This window comes from Vanacampus margaritifer, chromosome 20, assembly GCF_051991255.1.
Source record: "Vanacampus margaritifer isolate UIUO_Vmar chromosome 20, RoL_Vmar_1.0, whole genome shotgun sequence".
Classification (NCBI taxonomy): domain Eukaryota; kingdom Metazoa; phylum Chordata; class Actinopteri; order Syngnathiformes; family Syngnathidae; genus Vanacampus; species Vanacampus margaritifer.
Window position 1 is genome coordinate 18,076,727 of NC_135451.1, and position 20,936 is coordinate 18,097,662.

General features: G+C 51.7%; 2 protein-coding genes across 5 annotated transcripts; both read right to left on the minus strand.

The window, feature by feature from the left end:
• Nucleotides 1-264: 264 nt before the first annotated feature.
• Nucleotides 265-10,563, minus strand: adgrg2a (adhesion G protein-coupled receptor G2a). Of its 4 annotated transcripts, none has more exons than XM_077554957.1 (20): nt 10,301-10,563; nt 9,556-10,219; nt 8,839-8,915; nt 8,108-8,433; nt 7,779-8,037; nt 7,653-7,697; nt 5,310-6,911; nt 5,110-5,222; nt 4,851-4,987; nt 4,639-4,795; nt 4,410-4,568; nt 4,145-4,267; nt 4,021-4,066; nt 3,846-3,949; nt 3,164-3,288; nt 2,639-3,091; nt 1,972-2,258; nt 1,291-1,392; nt 1,114-1,227; nt 265-563 (listed from the first exon to the last, which is right to left on the minus strand). In XM_077554957.1, the coding sequence occupies exons 2-20, from the start codon at nt 9,582-9,584 to the stop codon at nt 472-474; spliced, it is 4,350 nt and encodes a 1,449-aa protein (XP_077411083.1). In that variant the 5' UTR covers nt 9,585-10,219; nt 10,301-10,563; the 3' UTR covers nt 265-471. The 4 variants fall into 4 exon arrangements, with proteins under 4 accessions (XP_077411083.1, XP_077411085.1, XP_077411082.1 ...); XM_077554959.1 differs by having other exon boundaries at nt 2,639-2,732; nt 2,823-3,091; nt 9,556-10,563; XM_077554956.1 differs by having other exon boundaries at nt 9,556-10,563.
• Nucleotides 10,564-11,137: 574 nt separating this feature from the next.
• On the minus strand, nt 11,138-20,397 carry ptchd1 (patched domain containing 1). The gene is made up of 6 exons (XM_077553924.1): nt 19,484-20,397; nt 18,580-19,399; nt 17,900-18,482; nt 16,367-17,045; nt 13,671-14,368; nt 11,138-12,909 (listed from the first exon to the last, which is right to left on the minus strand). The coding sequence occupies exons 3-6, from the start codon at nt 18,335-18,337 to the stop codon at nt 11,806-11,808; spliced, it is 2,919 nt and encodes a 972-aa protein (XP_077410050.1). The 5' UTR covers nt 18,338-18,482; nt 18,580-19,399; nt 19,484-20,397; the 3' UTR covers nt 11,138-11,805.
• Between the last annotated feature and the right edge of the window lie 539 nt (nt 20,398-20,936).

The following is a 20,936-nucleotide window of genomic DNA, read 5'->3' on the forward strand; positions in this document are numbered from 1 at the left end:
ACCGTTAACGAGCCGAACCTTGGAAGTCCTCCAATGAATCACCAACCAAGATGGACAAATGAACCTTCTGAGAGGTCGCGTCTCACAAGTTTGCTATGTGACTGTTGTCACCGTCACCATGGCAACAGCTCCTGTTCTGACCCACCCGCGACCTTTCATATGAACCGCATCAAATGCTGACGTGATCGTCTGCAATCCTTCACTCTTTTCACGTTGGACTTTAGCTAGTAAAAGTGTAGAAAAAAGAAAACTTGTATTGTAAACTTGAATGTCAGCACGTCTTTAATGTTCACTGCCTCATGCTGGGGATGCTTTGAAGGACGAAATCGTCACTCGCTTTCAAATGGATGAGCAGTCTTGCACTGCTCTCTAGTGGTTGTGTGTGGAATTGCAGCAGAGAAGACGTTCAATGTTGCCAGAGTAGAAAAGAAATACTGACAACTAAACGGGTTGTGATTGAAGTGGACTTTGTTAAAATCCGACAGCAGTCTGTCTGTGGAGCTCGTTGAGGACCACGTCGCTGCTCGAACCCTCAGACATGCCGCTGTCTGCAAACACTGAACCTGCAGGGGGAGGGGGGGGGGGGCATAACATGAAAAGTTGGGTCAGAATATTTGCTTATTCACACATTTGAGTGAGGAAGCCATCTTCTGTTATTGGATGGAAAACACGTCCTGGTTTTTGGAGCTCAGGCCAAGCAATAAAAGTAGTGCTTTGCCACCATCTTGTGGCATTTCGGTAACAAGGAACAAAGTTGAAGTGAGTTGAGGTCGAGTGTGCATTGTTGCCGTCTTGGTACCAAGAAACTTGAGTTAAGCACCTTCATTTAGACAAAAGTTATGCTTTGCCGCCATCTCAAGGCAACTTGGCACCAAGTCCAAATGTTGAAGTGAGTTGAGGAGCACCATTTAGACAAACGTAGCGTTTTGCTGCCCTTTTTGTGGCATCTTTGTGCCGAAAAGCTACATTGAAGTGAACTTAAGAGGAAAGTCCTGCTTTGCCTTCCTTTTGGTAACAAGGAAGTGCTTTGAGGAGCTTCATTGAGACCAAATGAGTCCCCATTTGGCATTTCCATTTCCGGAACGTGGAATGTCGAGTAGCGCGCATACGTACTCGCACTGTTGCTGCTGACGAGCGAGGAGCTCCGAGAGGCCAACCGGCGAGCGGAGACGCCCGACGTGCTGACGGAAAAGTTGCGCTTGTGCCGGGCGGCCGTCCGACTCCAGTCTGCAAAAATACCCTGTGTTACTTTCCTGACTCCATTTTGTTTTGTTTGTTGCTAAACGTCACCTGAGTTTTCAGCCAATCGCAGCCGTCCGCAACACAGGAACGTCCTCCACTGCCGGCGCACGTTCTCCTTGCACGCACAGTGGAACACAAAGACAAAAAAACCTGCACGAGGGATTGAGGGGCTTGAAGCGTCAAGTAACTGAGTACAAATACTTGGATACTGTACTAAGTATAAGTACATTCATTTTTACATTTTACCACACACATTTGTACTTCCTTATTTTGTCCAAATATTACTTTTCAAACTCCATGGATGACAACACAACCACAAATAAAAATTTCGCATTTACGGAAACTTGTTTTGATAGCAGAAAATTGCTCACTTTTGTTAGCTTTATTTTGACTTGTTTTCTACGATTGGTTTGATTTCATTTTTTTATTATTTTTATTATTGGCTGTTTTGTTTACAAACATAAGCAATAAAAGTAGTGCTTTGCCGCCACCTTGCGTCATCTCTGTGCCAAAACTTTATTTTGAAACCACCTTATTATCATAAGTTTTAGCCTTTGCTACCACGGTTCACTTGTGTGAAATCAGTTTGGACTTTTGTACATTACAATCAAGTTTCTGGTCCTACTGTTGTCTTTGTTGTCCTCTAAAGTTTCTTAGCGTGTCGATAGAAATTGGAGGTATTCTGATGCTCATTGAGTGTACGAAAAAGGTGCGAATTTTTGCGCTGACCTTGCAGGGAGTTAAAAAGCGTGAAGAGGTAAACAAAGGGCAAGCGGAGCGGCCCCCAGGCAAAGAGCGCGAAACCCCAGGCCAGGCCCAGCAGCGCCACCAGGCCGGCCACGCTGCGCAGGTCGGCCGCCAGGCCGCGCTGGGGCGACTGGTTGTGCGGGTTCTGCTTCTTGATGCGCGCCAGCTGCGCCAGAACCACGGCCAGCACCAGCAGGCACCACACGAACGCCAGCAGGAAGTAGGCCACGACGCCGCCGTAGAAGGCCGCGTCGCTGCGCAGCCAGCAGCTGAACGGCGGCGACGACAACATGAAGAATAAGAGAGTCGCATTCGTTCATATTCATCGATTCATCAACAATGAAAACGTTTTTATGAAGACAAAGACATTTCTATAATTATGTTTCTTTTGGACCAAACAAGATTGATTCAATGAGTTCATTTCAAAGAAAAATAGATGCAAATATATACATTTAAACAACTCCAAATAAGTGTTTATAATCTTTTATTTTGTTTATGATGATGCCAATTGTTGTTGTTGTTGTGTAATCATTGAACTCGTAATTGAATTTCAAGTAATTGCAATCGGAAATGTTTCCAAAGAGGATTTTTTTAGCCGTAATTGACCGCCACACAAAACCCACAATCTTGTCACCTGGAGGTCACTTACAAGTCGCCGGAGGCGCCATCGCGTCCGTACGCCACCAGGCCGTAATTGTCTTTGTCGGCCGAGATCACCGCAAGCACCACCGCAGCCGGAAGGCCTGCCGACAACGGGGAAAGCAAACAAGCCATCTGAAAAGCGTCTTTTCGTCTCCCCAACGGCGACGACCGAACGCGTTTGTGCTGCCGACCCCAGCCGATGAGCGCAAACTTGAGCATGTATCTGCTGAGGTACGGCGTGAAGACCCGCACGATGCTCAGGTACATGTGCAGGGCCTCCAGCCCCGCCCACGTGAAGGAAGTCAGCAGGAAGTAGTGCAGGAAGAAGGCGGTGGCGACGCACAGGCCGCGGGCCGGGTTCCGCGCCAGCCAGCCGTCCAGCAGGTACACCAGGTTGAGGAGCAGCAGCGACAAGCACAGCTGCACCAGGATCTTGGCCGGAATGTCGCGCAGCAACTTCCTGCGCACGGCAAGCCGGACTTTCAGAACAACAACAACAAAACAGGACCAAGGCCTCGTGTCGGAGTCGTACCCAAACGAAAGGTACGTCAGCAAGGTGGCGGCCAGAAAAAAGGCTGAAAGGCCGCAGCCAATATAAGTGATGAAGGTGAGAATTTGGGCCTGCCGGGGGTCGTTTATCCCGCCTCGGGACAGATCCTGTTGTAGGGCGCACAACACACACACACAAGCAGTCAAGCGGCAAAAGCGGAACCCGCTAGTCCAGATGGAACCTCCACGGCTGGGTCCACTTTGGAGTCGCATACATGGTTTCCAAAAACGGATTTCCTGCCGTTCTCGGCTGGCAGATTTTGCCGCTCAATTCAGAAAACGCCGGCAGCTTGATGAGTGACGGTTTGTGGCGGGTGATCGACACCCAGAACTCAATCATGTGTCCAATGCGAGACACTTGACATCGGATGCCAGCACGGGGAAGTTCACAGCTCGTCTCTAAGAATTGATCGCAGCCAAAGGCTCGAGACGAACTGAAATTGTTTCGTTTTATCAGATTTTCTATCCAACGGATGTTGAGACGGCAAATCCCACCCTCGTCTCCCCCACGCCGAGGCCGTCTCCATGGCAACGAGACGATGTGTCGGCGTGCCGCTGGGATACAAGACAAAGACTCACGCGCAGACATTCATTTGATCACACAAATGCAATATCGATCCAAAAATGAATTAGCCGCTGTCAAAACCAAAACGAGGGAAACCGACCAGCAGAATAGCGAAGGAAGTGAGGTGGTTGCAGGTGCACGTGGTGCCCCACGACGTGGCCGTCACCACGGAGCAGCCGGCCGAGCTCCAACCGCCTGCACCGCCTGAAAAGGAATCCATACCATAATATTCAAAAGTGCGCTAGCTAGCATCCAATCCGTGTCTTTGAGCTCACCGTTCTTGGCAAAGTCCCAAAAAGCACAAACGGCGGCGCGGGTCGCCTGCCAGGATTGATTTGAAAAAATGAGCACAACAGTTGACGTTGGAGGCGTTTGGTGGTCCAGCTGATGCTCACTCACGTGGACACGTCGGCCATTTTGAATGGTGAAGCGAATGCCGTGGGTCAGGTTGCTTAGCGACGTGTTGCTAACGCTGGACGCCAACACCGGACTCACCAGCGTCAGATTGCTCAACGTGCGGTCCTGGAACAAACGTAACAGATGAAACTCACAAAAGGTGAACGTCAAGCACCAACGTTGCGCAAACGAGTGGACGTGAGCGCGGCGGGAGAACGCAAACGTCGGTGGCGGCGAATGAAGGAAAGATTGCGAGGCGGGAAAAGACCTGGAAGAAGACGGCTTTCGTGTAGAATGCGAACTGGACCCTGCGGACTTGCTGGCGCTGCTCAGCACTCAAGGCCTCCGTGATGGAAGACGGCAGGTAGACAGAAGCCATGTTGGCGTCCCGCTTCCCGGACCGGCCGCCGCCGCCGCCGTCGCTCATCTGCACCAAGAAGAAAAGCAAGGAGGGTTTTGGTTGCGTTCGGTCCGAAAAAAGCTGCCAGCTTCGCTACCTGAACGTGTTCCGTGTTGAAGACGTTGACGGACATCTCGGGAAAGTCGCTGCCGTCCACTTTGCGGACGGCCACAACCAGCGACGCGGACGAGAGCACCGCAGGTTGCTCGCTCACAAGCACCTTCAGGCCCAAGTCCTCCACCACTCGGACCATCCTGAAGAGGAATTGGACCAGGATCTTCAGGCGGACGGACGGAAGTGGACGTGTACCTGTTGCAGGACGCGGCGAGGGCGAGCGGGTGGCCCGCCATCAGGTTGCTGACAACGCCGACGGCTTTCTTGGCCAACGCTTGCGACACGGTGGGCGCGTCCACGAGCTTCTCCAGCTCGGACAGCAACTTGGACACCTGCGACAACACAAAAGACAAAAGACAAAAGCAGACAAAATCTTGCAGTCCACCGAACTCGTCCACATTCAAGATCAAGAAAGTCCAAGTTGTGCTTTGATCTGATTGGATTTGAATTTCACCTGTGAGGAGTTGAGCCGAGATCCATCTTGAGTTTTTTCCAGAAGTCTGTCCGCTTGCTCCTCCAGGTTCTTCTTTGTGTCCGAAGACAACGTGGACGTCATTGGGACGAAACCTTGAGGGCCGTTTTGGCGGCAAATTAGAAAGAGAAACTTTGAAGTTGAACTCTTGCCATCCGAGCTCAACATGTTGTGCTTCTTACCAGGTGAGGACGACTCGGGACCGGTTTGGTTCCCTTGAAGCGTCTGGGTTGTGGTTGCGCTCATCGTGGTCGAGGTCCGAGCAAAGCGGGAAGCTCCAACTGTTGTACTCGAACCCACTCGGGCGTCATTGCGTGTGGATTCTGTGGGCGTGTCCTGGCGATTGTTGCTTGTTGTGCCATCAGTGCGGTCGGTCGGCGGCGTCACGTTGTGGGACGTTGTGGGACGGTAAGAAGTGGGATGTTTGTTTTTGTAGCTCATGCTGGTGACGTCCGTCGACGTTCGGTGGCGCTTTGTGTGATTGTAGGCAGCAGCGTCGTAATGTTTGCCGGTTACGTTGTCCAGTTGCGCGTCGCCGGCGGTTGTCAGCTTTGTGGGAGGAGTCCCGTCGCGGAGGTCTACCAGCTTGTCGGCTGTGGTTTGGTTGTTGTCTGCTGTGCGATCGGCACCGGGCGCAGATGCTTTGTAGTGTGTCGTGACATTGTGGACCGATTGGGGGGACGGCGTCGTTCGGTTGTCTTGGGTTCGAGGAACTTTCAAGCTTACTGTAGTTCCACGGAGGTCTGTTAGGGCAGTCGCTGTTGTGTCGGCTGCTGGGACGACGTCATTTGTAAATATTTTGTGTGTCGTTACGTTGTCAAGTAACGTAGTGAGGTTGTCGAGCGACGTGTCTTTGATTGTGGACGTTACGCTGCTTTCCGTAGTCACGTTGAGGCCTGACGTGCCGGCGGGTGTCGACGTGTCAGCTGCTGCGACATCGTAGACTGTTGGGACATTTGTTTGGGATTTGTGTGTAATTACATCATCGACTGATGTTGAGGAAGGTGTCGTTCGGTTGTATTTTGACGTGTCTTTGATGAGGGCTGTGATTGTACTTACTGTCGTTACATTGTACTCAAGTGTGTTGTCCGCAGGTGGCAGTACAAAGTCGTTGCTTACGTTGGACGCCCTCGTGTCATTTGGAAGTTGCGCTAAAGCGTTGCGTGTTGCTACATTGTAGTCAGATGTTGTGGATGGCGTAATACGGCCGGACTGTGGGGTGTCTTTGATGAGGGCTGCGATTGCACTCACTGTCGTTACATTGTAGCCAAGTGTGTCGTTAGCAGATGGCAGTAATGTGTGACTTCTGTTGTCATTTGGAAGACGTGTCCATCCTTTGTAGCGTGTTGCTACATTGTGGTCAGATGTTGTGGATGGCGTCGTACGGCCGGACTGTGGGGTGTCTTTGATGAGGGCTGCGATTGCACTCACTGTCGTTACATTGATCTCAAGTGCATTGTTAGCAGGTGGAGGCAACGAGTCAATCGTGCGGTTTGATTTGTGTGAGCTTCCGTGAAGTGTCTGGGAGCTACTTGAGATGCCATTGGCTGGGCTGTAGTCAGAGGGCGGGGCTAAACTTGTGGGCGGAGATGAGACTTTGCTGCTGGTAAAGATGGAGGAGCCAGTGATGTCCAATGGCGTCATCCCGTCGCTTCCCGATTGGACACCAGGAAGCGTCGTCGCCGATGGATTTGCCGCACTGGGTGGAGTTTTGTCCTTGTGGCCACCAGGTGGCACTGTGACTGACGACTCGCTTTGACGGCGGCTGACTGGAGATGTCGAAACTGAACGCAAACATGACTCACAATTATTACTTCAAATGGTTAACAAAATTCACACTTTGAACAGACGTGCTGTCGTGTTGAAGCAACTGTGGCCTTTCTTGCGTGCAATGCAGATGTGAGCCAGGTTAGCAGATTGGGGGGTTAGCGTTAGCGGCTAGGACCGGGATTATGGCTTTCGGATTAGGATTCACGGTTCATTCTTATGGTGGGGTCAAAGGGTTCATATAAAACCAAGGTGAAGATGAGGACCAGGCACGGGCGGGCAAGGTGAGGTCAAAGGGTTAGTTGAAAGTTTTGGCCTCAAGGTCAGCGGTTCGGATGAGACGACCGGTTTGAGGTTTAGGCTTTAGTATGAGGTTAAGGGGTTACATTGAAATGCAAATCTTGGGTTTTACACACCTCGGGATTAGGTTTAACGGATAAAGTAGAGTTTTGGGAAGGGGAGAAGATAGTTGGGTTTAGTATTTAACTAAATGGTTTAGGATTAGGATTGAACAGAACAGAGTTCATTATAAAGCGTAGGTTTTCAAATCAGGATTTGAGGTCGGTGACGTTGGTCGGTTTTAGCGTTAGAAGGCCGTGTTTGAGGAAGGGGCGGGGCTTCAAGGTTAGGTTTAGGATTTGATGTTCAGGATAAGGTTTATGCGTTTAGGATTAGGGTTAGACCTTAAAGTTAGGATTATAAAGAGTTTAGGGTTTCTGCTGGTCATAGAAAAAGTTCATTACATTTTAATTGCTCACCAGGTGGAGGCGAGAAAGACGGTCCTGATCCAGATCCCGTTTGTGCTAAAAACAACAAATGTTCTTGTTAATACGTCAGCACCGACACCGGCATCGACTGACGGTAAGAAGACGAGCGATACTGACCACACTGGAGGTTGCGGTCGCTCTGCCGGGCCCGCGGACTGGTCACGCCCCAGAAGCCGGCGTTCCAGCCGATGACGGTGCCGTCCTCGCAGGGGCCGCGGCGGGCCAGGTCGGCCCACATGCGGAACATGTAAACCTCCACCTGGCCCGGCTCGGCGCCGCGCGGCCACTGCCGCGGACCGCAGCCCAGCCACAGGGACCCCGAGGGGGGGACGGCCTCGGCGATCACCGTCCGCTCGGCCACCAGACGTCCGTTCAGCTGAAACGCAAACGACGCTCGCCGCATCAGCCGCCCTCGTCGCATTTCAACAGCGGAACCCCGCAATTACCTCCAGGCTGAAAGAGTTCCCGGGGACGTCCCTCCTCAAGCACACCCGGTGCCACCGAGCCAAGGAGAGGCTGACGGGGAAGCGGTGCCGGACCCCCAGCAGCCAGCCGTACACCGCCCCCTCGTTCCCCTCCAGGCCCAGTTCGGGCCGGGGCGCGTGCAGCGAGCTGTAGGAGAAGGCCACCCAGGCTCCGGGTCCGAGCACCCGCACGTCCAGGCACACGCTCATCTGCGGCAGCGAGGGCACGGACGCGCTTTCCTGCAGGCTCCAGTGGTCCCGGCAGCCGCTCAGGACCGCCTTGGTGTCCCCCAGGAAGAAACCGACAGCTGGAACGGACGAGAGGGATTTTGGTTTGCAGCCGCAGGCAGCGCGATCCATCCAGTCGTGTTCTGGACCAAAGTCCTGAGCACGATGGCGACTTTTTCAAGCCAATAATGGAGGACGGCTTTTGTTCTTTGAAGCCCAAAAGCCAAGCAAAGAAGTTAAAAAAAAAAATGCTCTTACACAAAAAACTTGCCGGCACGAAGAAGAGCAAACGTCTTTTGCCTTGATTTGAGAATTTCATTGTGGCGACATTTGAGTTTTTCTTCAAGTTTCGACCACTTGGAGAAGAAGCCGTTCAAAGTCGCAAAACGTTGACGCTTGTCAGGAAGTAAACCGGCGAGGAACTAAATCCAAGCCGCCACAGAACTGAAAGCACATGAGGTGGGAACGGAACCTGCGTTTTGTACCTGCGACTGGAGCGGCTCCCAAAAAGCAAAGCTGAAGGACTTGCAGCAACAGGGACGCGCGCTGACCACGCCTCCTCCTGAAAACACATGCGGGCAAAAGTCACGGGACGCTCCTCATCAATTCCTTCTCGATTGTTCATCTTCAAACGATGTGGCGACCGTTTTGGGGGAAATCCCCGTTTGTGTTGCCACAAAGCAAGAACCGTACGGAGGAAGAGGAACTGGAACCGAGTTGGTTTTTCGTCCAACTTCCTCAAGATCATCCAGCCAATCAACAATCAAGCGGTTGGCCGCTGGGCGTCACATGACCTCTGCACGCCAACCGCGCGTTCCAATACATTTGTCAATTTGGACTTCCCTTCTTGTGGACTTCCCTCAAGTTCACTCGACTCTGTTTGCTGAAGTGAAACGTCTTCACCGCTTTTGGAGGCCCGAGGGCAGGGTCGCACCCGAGCACATTCACACCTTGACGACTGGCAGGCTTTTGTTTGCGGCCTCTTTGTCCCGACGCAGTCGCTCGGCATGTCTGCATATCACATGTCAAACTCTCATGGGCTCATATTTGCAACGCCGCACGCCATGTTTGCCGTCCGCGGGGATCGATTCATTGACCTCTTTTGGATGTTCATCTTGGAGGTTATTTCAGGTCACACTCAAATTGTGGGAGAAAATGAACAGGACACAAATGTTAAAAAAAGGAAAATGAAAAAGCTTTACCTGACGCTTTGTGTGCCCTTTGTGTCCATTTTGCATCCGTCCTAGGTGGGAAGATTGTCCTCATCGTGCAAGCGTCTCACGATGCATCGCGCTTCTTCTTCTTCTTCTTCTGTGGTTGCTGTGAGTTGCGCTCTTCAATTGCAACAAGTGTGCGTCTTCCTCACTCTGCAGCGGTGAGTTTGTGTGCTCGGGAAATGACAGACTCGGCGAGGACACGCCCACACGGAGGAGGGCTGAGGATGTCTGTCTGTCTGTCTGTCTGTCTGTCTGTTCATCCGTCCACCGGACCCGTCATGGCTCATCCCTTCACCAGGATGTGTCATCCGTCCTTCTGTCCGTCCGTCCAAATCTTCTCTCAGCCTTTCGCGTGACCATCGTCATCTATTTGGAAAACAATCCAACGATTATCATCCGTTAGGTTAAAGTTCATCCATTATAAACTTAAAATACTGTTTTTAGCTCTCCAAAAACAAGAGTTGTGTTTTTTTTTTTTACAGCGTATCCTTCCATCCCAGCATCGAATCCATCATCCGATCGCTCCACCATCTGCTCCATCCGTCAACTGGTCCTTGACGGTCCACCTTCACTTTTGTCCTCCTTCTGTCTTTCATCTTTCATCCATCCATCATCTCGCCCTCCGTCTGAGTGATGGTCTAACACGCGTCTGTCCAATCATTGATCTATCAGCTCATTTATCCATCATTTCCTTACTCGAACCCCCTAATGGTCCATACGCGGTCCTTACATTCATCCATCCATTGTCCGTCAATCTGTCCTTCAGTCCGTCTCTCTTTCCAGCCTTCGGTCCACCCACACACAGTTTGACCTCTGAGGGCAACAGCTGCTGCTGCTGCAGGATGCGGGTCCAGACGGATCCTGGACAGAGTATTAGCCTTTATTTGATCCGTCTGACTGCGCGCACGTACGCGTGCGTGTGCATGCGTGCCAAAGTGCAACAAAGAATGTGAAACGTTACTACTGTATAAAATTGTTGACAAAAGAGCAACGTTGCGCTTTAGGCCAAATTGTGGATTGGATTTTGGTTAGAAAAAAATGCTCCATAAACACACACACACACACACGCACACACACACACACATACGCACACGCACACACAGGTGTGGCTGCGTATTTGAGGAATGTCTCAAGCCTGTAAAGTGAAACAGACGAAAACATCCTGAAATGTCCCGCAGACTTTCTGCAGTGCGCCAAGTGAACACCAGGAGGCAGCGAAGAGCAGAAAGGCTCAGATATCAGGCGGCCTTTGTTCAATTCCACTGAGGAGGAAAGCAAACAAAATCAGATCATTACACAAGTTCGACAATGCGATCCAACAACACGTGTTGGATTTTCCGGGGCGGGCCTGAGCCCCGTCTCACGCAAGAACAGTTCTGTCCTTACACTGAGCAGATCCACATTTACAAGCAATACAGAAGAAATATGTCGTAAGAAGACATCTTTACAAAATGTTCCCATGTTCGTTATTTTGTCATCTTTGCATTTGTGGAAATTTCCATTTCAAACGAGTAAGCAGACTTTTGCGCCGATTACGGACGAACGTCGACAGAAGCAAGAAGCCGAGCACGTTTCAATGATTGTGACTTTATTTGTTCCGCTTTTGTTTAGAAATACAGACAAAGACGATTGCCGCCTCGGCTTGCCACTGATGAAGGACACCAAACGGACAAAAGTATTGGGACACGTGTGGGAAGTGAAAAGTTGATTTGCTGGTTTTGCAGATCGTCCACAAAGATTTTCGACAAGATGGAGGGTTGTGCCACCTAAAAGTAATTAAGAGGAGTTTGTTTCAAATCATACTCATGATGGAGTTCCGTGGGACATGCTAACCATAACGTGGAAGCAAAAAAATTGTTGATAAGATGATCAATTAAGAGCAAGGGCTCCCATAAGTGATTGATTGATTATGAGGTGCGTCCCAAAACTTTTGTGTTTTGTTGAAGGCCATAAAAGTAAACAGCCGGCAGCAGCCGAATGATGACATCAGCTCCACTGCGCCTCAAAGCCTGCGCTCGGCGGCTCTTTGGTTGGTTTTGGCTGCGGCGCCAGCGGCCCGTTGCCATGGAAACGCCACATCAGCTCCTCGCCTCCTTTGCTGCGGTAAAATGTGCATTTGCTGAACCTTCTCAACCGGGGTTTTTCCCTCCGCACGCTCGTCTCCCGTTCCCACACGGCGGCCGTCCCCATGGCAACCGGACAGCCCGGCACGAGGATCTTTCCATCCCGGCGCGGTCAGACGGTGGTGATTTGGTCCACCACCCGAGCGCCGTCGTTCATCTCCACGCATTCCACTTCCTGCCGGGGGGCGTCGCCGGCGGGGCTCCGGCGGGCGCGGCTCTTGGAGGGCGGCAGGAAGGTGAGCAGGGCCGGCAGGAAGGCCAGCGCGTGCAGGGCGGAGCATCCGGCCGTCAGCGCCAGGCAGCGGAAGAGCGTGCCCGTCAGGTTGGAGCGCACCGAGCCCACGGGCGCCAGGGCGGCGCCGTAGCAGAGGAAGGCCTGCAGCGAGGGCACGCCGTGCCTCTCCAGGGCCACCCGCACCCAGCGGGTCCTGCTGTCGCCCCGGCCGGCCGCAAAGCCGCACAGGAGCGGCCCGCTGCAGTCGGCGGCGTGCCCCAAGGCCAGGATCAGGCACAAGACCGACACGCAGTCCAGCTCCACGCCCCACAGCGTCATGAAGCCCAGGACGCCAAACTGCACCGACAGCAGGGTCAGCCCCAGCCACACCGACACCAGCGGCTCCACCACGGCCAGCGACGACAGGCCCAGCAGGAAGAGGACGGCCAGGAGCGAGTGGCGCAGCGGCGAGCTGACGGCGGCGGCGTAGCGGTCCAGGTAGACGAAGGAGGGGTTGAAGATGAGGAAGCGCACGCGGGAGGTGAGCGACAGGCGCCGCAGCGTGTCCAGCAGCACCGACATCTCCTGCCGCTTGTTCTCCGTGGTCTTGGCCACCAGGAAGATGCGCGACGCCGCCACGTCGGGCTCCTCGCCGGCGCCCCGCTCGGCGAAGATGATGTCGTCGGCGAAGTGGGCGAACTGCGGCTGGCGCAGGAAGCCGTGGCGGAGGGCGTGGGTGAAGTTGTGGCGAGAGCCGCCGCCGGACTGGTTGCGCTCCGCCAGGTAGGCCAGGTAGGCCTCCAGCCAGCTGATGCGCTGGAAGCCTTTGGCGTACTCCAGCAGGTCGCGCTGCACCGTGGCGTTCCAGTAGGGGGCGCTCTCGTAGATGTAGAAGCCGATGACCGGCGAGTAGGAGCTGAAGTAGCGCTGCTGGGCGCGGGCGTACGACACCGTGGCCGTGTCCATGGCCACCAGGGCGCTGGGGTCCGAGCCCTGGGACACCTGCGCGGCACACGACATCACAAAAACAAACAAGAGGGCAAACTTGCTTACTCCGCTTGACGAGATGTTTCGATTTGTGATAAACGAAGCATGTGTGATATGTTTTGATGACTGCAGATGGCACCGTGGAAATGGATTACATTTCCACGGTGCAAGAGCTTCATCTATACGGAGAACCAAAACTAGCAAATAAAAGTAAAAATAAAAAACGAGATTCCAAAAATATAAATAAATATTGTCGAGCAACTCAAGTCACAAGTTGTGGTGACAGTGGACAAGATTGTCGTCCGTTGCTGGTGAGACTTCCTTGTTCGCCGAACCCGCTCACTCGACAATTGAAAGGCAGTTTCGGCAACGGCGGAGTCCAACCCAAGACACGCTTAGGACCGCCCCCTCATTTGAATAACATTTCAACCTGACAGAGCGCGTGAAGCATGAAATAAATAAATAAATGTGAGAGCAGATTTATTTATTGTTTGATATTTTATTGTTATATTGATTTTTATTTTTGGACTTATTTTTTCTTTTATTTATATATATATATATATATATAATTTATTATTATTATTATTATTTTTTAATCTGTTTTAATTTTCACTTTTACTCATTTCTTTCTTTCTTTTTTTCTTTCTTTTTAATTTGGGCCGTTTTGATCCTCCATACATCTCCAAGTGTAAAAAAAATATCACAAGTGCTTCGTGAAGCTTCATTTTCCCATCACTGGTTTCTATATGTACAGATATGTCAAATGAGCGCCTGACCTGCAGGAATCCCATGAGCGCAAAGGAGACGTAGACCAGGTAGAGCAGCACGACAAAAGGCTTGACGTAAGTGTTGGTGATCCAGTCGCCATAGCAACGCCTCACGCACCCCAGCAGGAGGTGCGAGTCCTGAGGACGAGCGTCCGAGTCGTGAGGGCGGGCGGGCGCGCTCGCCAGGTGGCCGTCGGCCGCGCGAGGGCGGACGCAAGCGCGCGCGTGCGCCGCGTCGGCCGGGTGGGGGGCGTGCCCGAGCCCGAGCCCGAGCCCGAGCCCGTGGCCGTGCGGCGTCCCGCCGCCGGTCTGCGCTTCGTCCTGGTAGCGGGTATACATCAGGCATCGGTACCAGGCCGGCTTGGAGTCCAGCCGGTCCTGCTTGGGCACTCGCCGGCAAAAGCAGCCGTGCCTGTAGCCGGTCTCCAGGTAGCCGGTGAGCACCAGGCAGGAGCTGTAGAAGGAGAGCATGTAGGCGTAGCTGACGGCCACGGCCAGCGCGGCGGTGCGGCAGAAGAGGCGCACCGCCTCCATGTTGGTGAGCGGCGAGGCGGCCAGGCCCAACGTCAGCAGGTGCAGCGCGGTGGAGCCCGAGAAGCGCGGCATCACGTCCTCGAAGACGCTCGCCACGCGCTCCTTCACGTGCTGGTCCTCGCGCGTGCGTCGCCACGACGACAGCATCTCGAAGGAGCCGAAGAGGCCGTGGCCTGGAAAAGCAATCAAGCAAGCGTCTTTTCTTTTTAAAGGTAGAATCAAATGGAAGAAATAAAAAGGCAACATTTTTCAGAATTTTCGAATGCCACACAGTGGAACTCAATTCACTTGAAATGAAATGTCAATGTTTTGCTTTCATTCATTTGATTTTGTGCGCCTTCACCACTTGGGGGCAGTATAGCACAAATAAACAAGCAGACGGTCACTCCTCCCCTTTTTTATTCTATGGCTGTAGTTTTGACTCAGACGTTGTTTAATGTTAATGGCCAACATTTTAAAATATCATTTTTTACTTAAATTTTTTAATTTTATTTGACCATTTTGCCAAGGAGTTCATGACCTGGGAGGGCAGAAATGTCTTCTTTTTTTTTTTTTTAATGACTTGCAGTCTATGACATCCTGGTGATTGACTGTTGACGGTTTCTAATATTTTGGCCTGATGACGTCGTGCAACTGCAGACCTCAAAATAATAATCAACATGCTGAAGGATCAATTTGCAGCGCAAGTTCCATCTGGCGGTTTGCGGTTTCTTCTCTGGTTGCCGCGGCAACGGTGACTCAGGCGCGGCACACACGTTAACCTCCTCACAGCTCATTTGAGCGACCTCAACGGGACGACGCGCTTCACACCGACGACGACGACGACGACGACGACTCAAACAAGTTGCTTTGATTTGATTTCTTTCGGGCGCCGTCGCATTTTGCCATCAAATGACGCTTTTTTTCTCCGCCGCCACACGACTTCTCTTCCCGTCTTTGGGAAGCTATTTTAGGAAATCCCTCCTGCGCATTATGGAGGAGTTTGCAGGCGTGACATAAAAAGCCTGAAATGCACTCGCAGGTCGCATCCCGCCCACCAGGCGGGAAAAAGTAGGCAAGATGTGGAGATTTTTGTGTTCGTGTTGCAGCACGGCGCGGTGGCGGTTTGCACGGCCGCCTCACAGTCAGGATATCCTGGTTTGAATCTCGGTTGACTTGAGAAGGAGAAGGTTTGTTGTTGCCCAGGAAGATTTTTTAACCTTCATTTGCTTCCTTTTTCTAGTCAAGTCAAGGTCACGACCTGCCAACATCTCGCTGGAGGAAAGCATGAGATCAAGTCAACACGTCAAACGAAATCAAGAGGAACGTCCCTCCCCCCGGCGGCATATTTTTGTTCCTGTTCTTTGCTTTCCTGCAGCGTGGAGGCCATGTTTTGTTTTTGGGTGGTCAGCAACTTGACATTTGGCCGCGAGCGCAAAGACAAAAAAAAACCAAGCAATCAACTTTACAGCAAATCAATGAAGCGTTGCTAAGAGCAATCAAATCACTTCAGGACTGCGCATGGCGAAGCGTCGCCGCGGACATTTTTTCCCCTTTCCAAGTCCGACGTTGGCCAGGGGTCCGAATCAAATGGTCCATTCGGAGGCAGTTTTGGCGCCGGGCGGTCGGGGAACCACAAATCAGTTGAATTGAAAAGACTATGGAGGTGAATTCTCAAGCCTTTTTCGCACCTTGTTGAAAAGGCCACTTTATGCATAACACTAAAGTTTTATATATTTGTCCCAAAAACGTTCACATCATTTTACATCATTTTAGAAAATCGTTTACAGCCTCCCCAAAACAACAACAAATACTTTAATGCGTTTACGCTTTAGTATTGTACTATAAGAACACATTTATGACATCGTTTTTTTTTTTTATGACAAAAATAAATAAATAAATATGTTTTTGACACTTTTTTGTCTTCGATTTCACTGTGCTTCTCCTTTAGGTATGCGTGCCTTGGCCACCAGGGGGCAGACATACTGCACATGGAGATGTCGGGAATCGGCACTCATATTAGTCGTTCTTCGCAGAGGACAAAGAAGGTATGCCTGTGAGCGTTGCCTGTCTACTTTTGTCAGAAGGAAAATACCACTGGACAGTATTTTACAGGAAGAAAATATGTAAACAGTGTTAAGGTCGCGTACACACACACACGTGAGCATTAGCCAATCAACGATTGAACTTACCCAGCATGACGAAAGGGATGCCCAGGTAGGTGGAGTTGTAGGTGCAGCCGCTGAGGTTGAGAATTCCGGCGGCCGTCAGTCCCGCCAGCGCGACGGTCAGCAAGGCCAGCATGCCCAGCCACGGCTTGGAGCGCACGCAGTCGCGCATGGAGCAGCACAGCACGGCCAGCGTGCCGCACAGCGCCAGGCTGGCCAACAGGGGGCGCCGCGCCAGCACAGAGGACAGCTGGAAGTCGCTCCTGAGGGACGAGGACGTGGCCGGGTACAGGCCCAGCTGGGGGTGGAGCGCCGCAAACCGCCGCAGCTCGCCGCAGAAGGCCGCCTCCCACTGGCCGGCCACGCCCTCCATCAGCCCGCCGCGCGCTTGCAGGTAGTAGGTCAGCTGCAGCGCCCGGGCCGAGCGCACCGCGCCTTCGGGGGCCGCCATTTGCACGCCGCCCAGCTGGTGGCCGATGTAGGCCCGCCGGCCGTCCGCCAGCCGCGTGATGGGGTAGCGCAGCGCCGGCGCCGAGCGGTTGGCGGCCCGCGCCGAGCGGATCTCCTCCATGGCGCGGATGACGTCGTCCACCATGCACGCGTTCTTGTCGTCAGGCAGGCACAGGTGCGAGAAGGAGTAGTTGAAGCTGTTGGGGCCGCTCGCCGGCATGGTCACTTGCATCTGGTAGATGAGCCGGTGCAGCTGACGAGGAAGACATGACAGACGTTTGGAGGAGAAGAAGAACGACAAGAACAAATGTTGATACTGTCGCGTGACGCTTTGACTTTTTGCATTTCAAGCAGTCAAAATGAGCGCTTGGCCATCGGGTGGCGTCTTGGTGCCGAGGAACTCGGTTAACTTAGTGAACGGCAGCCATTTTCACGGAAGCAACCCCCTTCGCTCCAGCCTGTTTGACTGGATTTGGACTGATTTCGCAAGACCCACGAAATATTGTGTTCTATTGCTATCAAACATGGAAGCTACCAAAAGAAAGATTCGAGTCTCTTCTTTCATCAGGAAAAAAAAGTATGTTTCTATCGTTTTTTGTTTTGCAGCAATTAGCATTAGAATATAGCTAAGTTTCATCAATATTCACATTCCTGGTCAAAACACTGACAAAAAGAGCTTGTTGCAACGTGGCCCTGGTTGATCTCTTACACTCTGCTGCCACCTATTGGCCGTTTTTTATAATGACTACCACTGCTTTAACTGACCTCTTCAGGTCAAAGGCTGCATTAAAAAACACGTAAAAAACGTGAAAATATGTTCTTGGGATTTGTGCTCGTCGAGGGTCGCACTTTGTGAAAAATGTTAGTGACTGACAGTCAAACGACAAATCAACTTGCTAACATTTCAATTAAATACAACGTTATTGGCCAACAAAATCTCATTAAAATGTGTGTGTGTCTTTCCATTATTGATCGAGAACATTTTGGGCAGAAAACTGGATTTTTTCAAAAATTTCCCCCCTGGTTTGAACATTTTTCCTCAGAAACAAACCCAATAGAGGATTGATAGCGACACGGCGGCGTCCAACAGGTGGCTCATCCACTAACCTTGAGCACGGCATCCAGATTGGGCGGCTCCAGCAGGCTCCCGCGCCGCGCCACGACGATGACGCGGCCGTAGCGTCCGGGCGTCTGCAGGTCCGAGTAGAGGGCGTGCTTGGAGTGGTTGATGGGGAAGAGGCTGCCCACCAGGTTGCCCTCCATCTTGGCCAGGCTGTGCTTGGGCGCCAGCAGGCCGCGCACGTCCTCCTCCACGCGGTAGCGGCTGAAGCTGGCGCCCAGCAGCACGGCCAGCAGCGCCGGCGCCGAGGCCAACAGCACCGGCTGGCCGGCCACCAAGCGGCCCAGCGCGCGGAAGCCGGCGCTCAGGCCGGCGTGCAGCGCCTGCCGCAGCATGGCGGCGCGCGGGCCCAAACCGGGAGCCTCCGGCGGCCGCTCCAGCCTCTCCCAGCCGGCGGAAAGCCCCGAGGCGGTGCCCAGCTGCATCAGGGGCCCCCGGGCGCATCCGCCCCGCTTCTCTGCATCTACGATGAGGGGAGGGGGTGCGGGAAGGCGGGAAGGCGGGAAGGCGGGAAGGCGGGTGGGCGTCTCAGCTCCGTCTATTGTCCTCCTCTCATCCGCCAACAAGTCTCTTGGAGAAGGAGCGAGCAACACAGATGTTGACAAATGAGTCACGTCGCCATTCAGATGCCCCGCCCCCCCCTGCCCCTTTCCTTCGGTCTGCCTACCTGATGCTGCAGCCGGCATCCCCGCTTCGTCTTCCGGCAGATCTTCTCCCTCCGCTGAGAGCGAGCTCTGGAACCTGCACCCCCGAACGCTCAGCTCAACCCAGCCCAGCGCCGCGCTGCCGTTTAGGAGGCTCCGCGTGTGCGTGCGCGTGCGCGTACAAGCACCATCCCCACATTACAGTGGGAGGGGGAACGATGTCAAAATAAGAGCTTCTGATTGGACAACGGAAGCGAGGCAATAACACGTGAAAGGGAATAAAATAAAATAATTGAATAAAATGTGAGAAAAAAAAAGCAAACATTGCGTCACTGTCTACAGGAGACGTTTCAGTTGTCATTTCAAATGAAACGCGCAAACACAAACAAGCAATTCAGGCACACCGGGAGTTTCTCACTGCATTGAAATATCACAAACTGTACATATTCTTTCAAAATAAAAACATGCCAAATCTGTCCTGATACTCCGCGCTCTGGAGACATCTCAGAATAAAGTTTTGATCAGAAATATGCTCAAATTGGACCTGATTGTTACAAAAATGGATTGAAAATACTCACATTTGCACGCGTGTATTTTTGCTGACTTTGATAATCGGGCCAAGAATGTACATTTGGCTCGTGCAATTAACATGTTTCTTTGGATTTAAAATATGAAGATAACAACACTCCTAATAAAAAGCCAGTTGGTCGCAAAGTGGGCATCCCCCGCGTTTGTTTACGATATTCAATGGCGCCGAATGGGTGAGGGCGGGGTGCTGATGAGTGGGCGAGCACAGGAGAGGAAATGAAAGAGCACCGAGACGTCGAAGCCTCGGGGGATTTTCTGAAAAGCAAAGTACTAATTAGCGCACTTCAGGGAATCGAGTGTAAGCCCCCCCCCCCCCCCCCCCGCTTGAGTGGAACTCACGTTACAAAACCTCCATCATCGCTGCTGCCGTCCTCATCAGTACGTTTTTTCCCGCTCGTGTATAATTGATGACATGATCCATCTGCAAACAGCTCCCAACATGCCGGCCACATGTTGTGGCCCAGATTTGCAACATATGTGATCGTATGGATGCAAACGAACGTTGTGGTCTGAAACGTAGACGTCTAAAACGCTTCACGTCATGAAAATGTCAGCAAAATTCAAAAGCACGTCACTACTCACGCCCCCTTTGAAAATATTCAAACAACCAACACAATGTATGAATTTGATCGACATGAAGCGCCGCAACGTCGTTTGACGCCAGAAAAGTCGTCAATCGTCAGCAAAATGTGCACATCTGTTCTTATTCCCACGTCAGCAGCTGCAAATATTACAATCATGGCACAAATATTTTTCAATATTATCCTTCTTGTTTTCTTTTGCGTCTGCGCCTTTGACAGCCGCTGCGGCTTCACGCATTGCGATGATTAGTGGTCGGGGGGGGGACAGCAACATTTGCTTGCTGAGCATCTTATTTACACACATTCACTTTTGCACGCGAGCTTACGGATTGTTTATCTAATTAGCGCTGGCAGGGTTACCACGGATACAGCTCGTTAACGGTCGGCGCACCCCCGCCCGCCACTCAAACACACAATCACATGCAGGATGACCCCGACAAGAGAGACGACACAATGAGTTGCCATGGCAACTGCTGGCATCCCGAAGAGTGACACGATGCTGTGTGTGTGTGCGCGTGTGTGCAATAAACGGCCACTAATCAATAAGCTGCTGCGACACACAAAAACAAACCCAGGTTGAAATGAATGCAAAGAGAAAAAAGTGCTTTGTTTGCGCAGCTCACGATTACATGACGGAATTCGAGATTTGCTTGCAAATTTAATATGAAGACGGGAGAATATTGATGAGCTCATTCATCCGCTCGTAATCATCTTCACTTCCCCGTGAAAGGCTGCGCAGCCAGTTGCCATGGCGACATCTGGACGGCAGCTTCGGCTGCTTACAAAAGCTAGCGATCGGCACAACATATTCAAAGTGACCAAATGGCGTTTATTTTGGGCATTTCAATTTTGGGAATAAATATGGAAATTCGCTTTTTTTTAACCGCCGACAATTAGTAGAATATATTCAGATACGTTTCAAGTGTAATACAAGTACAAGTACAAGTAAGAGAAAAGTAACATCACAGTAATTATAACATTATTGTGAATAAGACTTTTGTACTTAAGTAATCACTTCAAATGAGTGATTATTAAACATGAATGCACGTCTTTGATTGTGAGATATTTCTTAACTCCAGTTGACCAATTATGCTTCCTTTGACCCACAATGATGGGTCAAAAACGGGTCAAAATGCTTTCAATATGATGGCTACATTAAAAAAAAAAAAAAAAAACAATCAAATAAGTTGCTCATCTTGTCGCTATGATGA